The 6,861-nt window shown below is 49.7% G+C and overlaps 1 protein-coding gene across 1 annotated transcript in view; it reads right to left on the reverse strand.

Moving 5' to 3' along the window:
• The window catches only part of EFCAB6 (EF-hand calcium binding domain 6), a 200,985-nt gene that overhangs the window by 32,809 nt on the left and 161,315 nt on the right, over positions 1-6,861 (reverse strand). The window contains exon 14 of the mRNA XM_007941797.1: positions 2,457-2,693. Within this exon, the coding sequence (XP_007939988.1) occupies positions 2,457-2,693 (237 nt within the window). The remainder of the gene's footprint in view (positions 1-2,456; positions 2,694-6,861) is intronic.

A 6,861-nucleotide genomic window follows, 5' to 3' on the forward strand; every position in this document is an offset into this window, starting at 1 on the left:
AAAAAAAAAAAAAAAAAAAAGTAAGAGATGGGGGTCAAACAGAAACCACAGTGTAACACAGCCAAGGCAGATCCATCAGGAATCACAATAAATGTAAACAGACTGAACGTGCCAAACCAAGGGCAGAGATTGTTAACCTTGGTAAATCACAGGAGGGCCGAAGGTCAAAAGGATGGCACAGCAAGTGATAAAAAGAAAACTGAGGTGTCGCATTAATGTTAAGTAAACAGACTTTAAGTCACAAACGATTTTCCAGGCACAAAGAAGGTTATTCTTTGTGTAATGACAGAAGGTTCAATTCACTAGCAGGATGTAACACTTTAAAATCTATACGCACTAAATTAAGAGAGAAAGAAAAAGCAACCTGACCCTGATTACACAGAAAATGAAAACCAACAGAAGTCAAGGAATTGCTAAGTCTGCTGCCCCAGATGACCACCCACGTGTCGGTTTACCGTCCTGTGGAGGCTGAGACATCATTCCACCGACCTTATTTCTTGTCTGGCTGCCCCCTGAGAACGTAGACTCCAGGAGGGCAGGGCCTGCGTGTTTCACACCAGCTCAGTTGGGCTTTGCTCACTCTTCCTGCTCTGGCTGTGCTCGCTGCCTGTGTCACTCTCTCCTGTCTCTTCTCTGGGGCCCCTCCCGTGATCCCATGTCCAGTTCTCGGGAGACCCTTCCTTGAGCCCCGGGTCTATCTGCTCTTTCAGTGTGCAGAGAGCAGCTCCGTGGTCTCACGAGTGATGGACAACCAGTGTTTAACGTCTCTCTCCTCCCCTAAAGGCGGTTCCAGGAAGGCTGGGAGCAGGCCCAACCCATTCCCCAGGGCCCAGCATCCTCGCCTGGTACACAGTAGGCCCCACTACATGAATACATAGGTGGCTCCTCACTGCCGTCAGGGCACTCTCTGCCTGGTGGAGACAGACAGCTACACACCTAAGTACAAGCAAGGAGGCTCGCCCGATGGTCAGGGGTGGCAGGGGCCTGGGCGGGGGGAGTGGCAGGCTCCACCAGGTGAAGGTGTGGTCAGCAAAGGGCAGCTGCTGAGTAAGGCCAGGCTGCCTAGAAGAGAGGACACGGAAGCTCAGAGAGGGGAAGGGGCCTGTCCAAGGTCACACAGCTGGAGAAGACAGAAGCAGGGTTGAAAGCCGAGCCGGCCTGCCTAAAATCATGTGGTTTAGTTCTCTGCAAGTGCTGTTCCCTCTCCCAGTGGTGTCCATCTTAGGACCACATATGAAGTGTTGGGACGTGTGTACAGTTCCTCCCTCAGGTCCCTGCCCCCCTCACCAGGAGGGAACGGGGCAGAGGGGCCGCTGTGAGCATTCTGGACCATACTTTTATCTATTCTGTGGAGAAGGCACTCTGCTGACGCAAGGCATAAGGCATGGGGCTGCTGACCAGAAGGTTGGCAGTTCAATCCACCAGCCACTCTGCAGAAGGGAGACTGGGCAATCTACTTCCCGTAAAGATTTACTGCCTCGGAAATTCAACGGGGGTCGCTATGAGTTGGAATCGACCCAATGGCAGTGGGTTTGGTTTTGGTTTATTCTGTGGAGAGGGGGACTGATTCACTGGGGTGGGGGATGGGCAGCAGGGCATTTCCGGGTCAGAGGAAACCACGTCGGTGACTGTCCCTTGATGCTCTGGGTTCACTGGGGGGCCGCTGCTGCCTCTCTGGGGGTGCTGTGAGGAGCACAGTGATCCCAGACACTGCTGACATGTAGTGTGGGTAGCAACTGAAGTCTCTCCAAGCTCCCCCTCCTACAGCTGTAGTACAGAGTGGGACCCCATCTGTTGGGAAGGGCTTGGGCCTTGCATGGTCAGGAAGGCCAGCCGCCAAAGGCTTTACGCGAAGACAGAGCCCAGCACAGTCCTCGAGGGGGGACTGCTGAGCCCCTCTGCTGGGGTCCTGTGATGGGTGGGGGGACCCTAGAAGTCCTGGCTCCAGGTCCAGCCTGTGAGCAGCGGAGAGCCCTGCTGGGGGCGTGCTTACGGCAGCAGCCCCAGAGTCGGAAAGCAACCGCTAGCAGCCCCGCGGATTATTTCATTCATTCATTCGTTCCCGACTGCAATGGTGCAATTCACACCTACTACCTAAACAAAAAGGAGCGGCTTGGCTGGTCACTGAAGGTCTGCGGCTGGAACCCTCCCAGAGGCTCATGGGAGAAAGGTGACCTGTCCCCGTAAAGGTCACACAGCCTCGGAAACCCTATGGGGCAGTTCCGCTCTGTCACACAGGGTCACTGTGAGCCAAATCCACTTGATCGGCACCCAACAACAACATCAACACAAGGCTCAGTGAATGTCTGGTAGGATTAAAACCAAAAGCCAGACCCAAAACTTCATGTAGTTTAAACAGAGAGCCCAGCCCTAAACTCTCACTGCCATGCCCTGGGAGATGTCGGGTCGCTGCCCACACCACGGAGCTCAGGAGGCGAACCCAGCGCGTGTCTTACCTGCTCATCCGTCAGAATCTGCACGTGGCGATTGCAGATGGCCCTGAACTCGTCCCTGGAGGCAGTGTTGGTTTTCATGGTGTCGAAGTTCTTGAACTCCTGGGCGATGGCATTGTAGTGTGTGGTCACTGCCTTGTGGAGGCAAGCCAGGATGTCTCTCCTGCCCATGTCCCTGGGTGGTGGGGACGTGGGCAGCAGGGGGGCCGTGGGCATCTTCTCAGCCCACTCGGCAGCAGTCTGGGCAAAACAGGATAGAGAATTGGTCCAGTTAATAAATTGTAAGTCCCAGAACAAAAGGGAAGAAAGGAAACCAGAGTCAGAAGACAGACTCAGTCTACAGCACTAACCGTCGACACGAACCATGGTCTTCTCTACTCTGAGACCAGAAGAACAAGATGGTGGTCAGCTATCACTACCGACCATTCTGATCAGGGCCATGAAAGGCAGACCCTGATCGCACGGTAAAAAAAACAAGGAATAGACCTCAAATTCTTAAAGAAACCGGACTTACTGGACCAGTGGAGACTGAAGGGCTCCCTGAGACCATGGCCCTGAGATACACCCTTTAAATCTTGAACCAAAGCTAGCCCCTGAGGACATTTTAGCTAAATAACAGATTGCTTAAAAAATAAAGAATATCAATCCTGAGTACTGTGCTTCTTTAAAAAATCATGTATTTGAGACCAAACGGTCAACAATGACGATAAAGCAAAGATGAGAATGTAAGGGGGCAGGGAGACTAGATTAATGGACATGGAACCACCAGAATGAAAACAACAACAAGTTTGAACCCACCAGCTGCTCTGCAGGAGAAAAGACCTGGCACGCGCCCCTGTAAAGGTTGCAACCAAGGAAACCCTGTGGGGCAGTTCTACCCTGTCCTCTAGGGTCAACCCAATGGCACGTAACAGCTGCTACTGCATAGATACAGATACAGATATAGGTGCTCTGGTGGCGCAGGGCCTAAGGCATTTGACTGCTAACAAGAAGGCTGGCGGTTCAAACCCACCAGCCACTCCTCAGAAGGAAGGTTGGGCAATCTACTTCCGTAGTGATACCATCTCAGAAACCTGAGGAGGGGTCTCTATGAGTCAGTCCAGCTCGATGGCAGTGGGTGTTTGGGTATACACACACACACACACACACACACACACACACACTAATTACCATCCTTTGGGACAGAAAAGGTCCGCATAATTTTACTGATGAACTCCTATCAAATGTAGGACCTGCTCCTCAAAAACCTGGACACACACACACCTTGGCCTCTACCCTAACCTCCCACGTTTTCCCTGCGAGAGGTAACAATGGCTTTTCCTGCTCACTGGAGGCAGAGGCAAGTGAACAGATGCCTTTCTACTGATGCCATTTTGGAATTCAAGGGGCTAATGACGCGTTTCCTTAACATTCCAGGGCTCCGGCACCCTGCGTGCAGGAACCTCTTCCCGGTGTGAGCCTGTGCCTGAGCCTAGCATGGTGCTCCCCACACCTGGGGCCTGAGGACCAGCCGGAAGGAGTGTGGGGGATGGAGCCCAGCGTGGAGAGTGCTGCGTCCCTGCCCCAACTCTGCCTCCAGCTGGCTGCGGGACCCACCCAGCCACTGAGTCCTGGCTGCCTCAGTTTCCTCAACTACCCATGAAGTGACTATGTGAGTGACGGCTCTGGGACAGAGTTAAGGCCCAAAGCAGACTGCCCTTGTTATCACTATGACAACAGATACGGAAGAATTCTAACACAGTGTTATGTGCAACCTCAGGTTAGTGTATTTTAAACTGTAGAGGTGACTGGATAGTTTTCTAGCAAAATACAGATAAGTAAATTTAACTTAAGTATTAAAACTCTGCATAGACAGGTAATCACAAAAGACATGCTTCAAGACATCAAGAAGGCTGTTAAAGATATACCGTCCGCTGTTAAAATGGTGTCAGGCCTATGTGGTTTGATGACATGCTGTATCCCTGGAGGAAGCGGTGTTGTCTACATAAGTCAGATTATTTGAGAACACAGAAGGAGATACGTGGATTCAACTCATTGCGTGTTAAGGACTCTGAGCTGTGTCCTCCTCTTCTCTCCTGCAAACACGTGTTGGCGTCCTGGACCCTGGATCCATGGACGGGATCCTGTGTGGAAGTAAAGTTGTTCTTGGTTGTGTCAGTGAGGTCATAGCCAACAGGGTGGGTCCAAAACCTAATCCCTTCTGAGTCATAAAAAACACAGACCAGACCAGACACACAGATGGGAGACAGACAGTGGGGACGGTACATCCTCAAGCCCAGGAATGGTAAGGACAGCCAGCAGTCACCAGGAACTAGGAAAGGGCTTAGAGAAGGAGCAGACCCAGCTTGGACCCTGAGTGGGACCCTCAGCCTTCAGAACCACAGGAACCCGAATTTCCGTCCTTTAAGGCCGCCCGTGTGTGACATTTTTGTTTTGGTAGCACTAGGTACCACGACATGTTATCAAAGACGGGGAAAGAAAACACATGGAAAGAAAACTTAAGCCAATCTAATATATGGCCGTTAACAGAAAAACTCTAGAAAAGATATTAGGAATATTTAGTCTAGCGATATATGTAAAAATGAAACGTCAAGACCAACTAGCATTTATTCTGAGTTTAAGGGTGCTTCAAGAATTGGCAAATCTTCCAATTTCATTCACAAGGACACTGACACAATTCAGCAACTATTAAAATGGCACACATGCCTTGAGCCTTGTGCCTTTTCAAGATGTCCCCACGCAGGGTCAAATTACAATGGCAATTTGAGAGATCGGACAGGAACCTCGGGGCAGTGAGTTGACGTTAATGGAAGAAGAACAACTCAGAAAAGGAGGGTGAAGCTGGCTGCGCAGCTCACAGAGTGTTGTTCACGTCCTGCCTCGTCCATGCTGTGTATGTTCCCAACCACAGTAACAACAAAATGAATATAATCTTAAAAAATGGCCTAGAGTAAAATGGATGAACTATGTTGTTATGTTATGTGCCGTCGAGTTGGCCCCGACTCATAATGACCCCTCCTTGGGTTTCCGAGGCAGTATCACTACGGAAGTAGGATTGCCCAACCTTCCTTCCGAGGAGTGGCTGGTGGGTTTGAACCGCCAGCCTTCTGGTTAGCAGTCAAGTGCTTTAGCCACTATGCTACCAGAGCTCCCGGACAAACTATAGAGAAAGACAATATCCTAACCATGCAAGAGGATTAACCAGACATCCTCTGCACCATCAAGATGCTCAGGGGGTGTGGTGGTTAAGGCATTTGGCTGCTAACCAAAAGGTCAGTGGTTTGAACCCACCAGCCACTCTGTGGGAGAAAGATAGGACAATCTGCTTCCGTAAAGATTTACAAGCTTTGGAAACCCAGTGGGGGTTGCTGTGAGTCAGAATCAACTTGACGGCAGTGAGTTTGGTTTTTTTGAATTTGATCTGCAACGTCACATTAAGTGGGTGGATACTACACACATTTCCATTCAAGTCAGGAACAAGACAGCCATGCTCACTTTACTTCTGGTATCCACATTTTTAGAGGCTCCAGCTTTTGAAATAAGACAAGAAAATGAAATAAACAGTATATAAATGTTGACAAAAAGATTTATCGATATTTGTGAATATGACGGTACAACAAGAAAACCTCCATAACACAATTTAGGAAAGTGGCTGGATTCAACTAAAATCGACAAAAATAATAACAACAGCCAACAAAGCACCCAAAACCCAATCCCATTCTTTTGCAAGAACCGTGACTAGTTAGAAATTGGGAAAACGTCCCACATTCGCATTAATGACAGAGCTACTGAGTGCCTCAGGACAAATGTCACATGATGCCATAGGAGCTCTAGAGAGAAACCACAACAGTTCACTGAAGGTTATCAAAGCAAGGCTGCCATCAGTGGAGAGACATGTTATCTTCCTGGGTGCAAAGGCTCAACTTCCAGAGCTGTGACTGAGGCAGGACACACCCGGTTTTGAGAAAATGAAACTTAAGAGAATGGAAAGCCCCTGATACGCCCTCCCTCCCTCTTGCTGCACTTCTACTTCTGTAAAACTGCCCTGCTCGCATTTTTCAGAAAAGAAACCAACCGCCATGTACACTGGGTACTCTGGAAACATACACAAGCCCTGCGTGGCCTTTGTTTGGGGCTCAGGCTCTGGATGTGAACCCACTGAGCCGAGTGTCGACACGATAAAGTCCTTCCTTTACCCCATCCTGCTCAGCGTTAGCATTTCCCTTGGCGGCTCCGGCAACATAACCTCTCCCAAATCAATAAATGCATCTAACAAAATTCTAACAAAAATGGAAGTAGGTTTTGGGGAGACCATTGGACAGACTGATACTAAAGCTGATACAGGAAAAAAAAGTATGTGCGAACTGCTGTGACTTTCTACCCCCTACCTTTTGAGACACCTTTTTTT

This window comes from Orycteropus afer, unplaced genomic scaffold (assembly GCF_000298275.1).
Source record: "Orycteropus afer afer isolate SDZICR_OR568_19922 unplaced genomic scaffold, OryAfe1.0 scaffold00083, whole genome shotgun sequence".
Lineage (NCBI taxonomy): Eukaryota > Metazoa > Chordata > Mammalia > Tubulidentata > Orycteropodidae > Orycteropus > Orycteropus afer.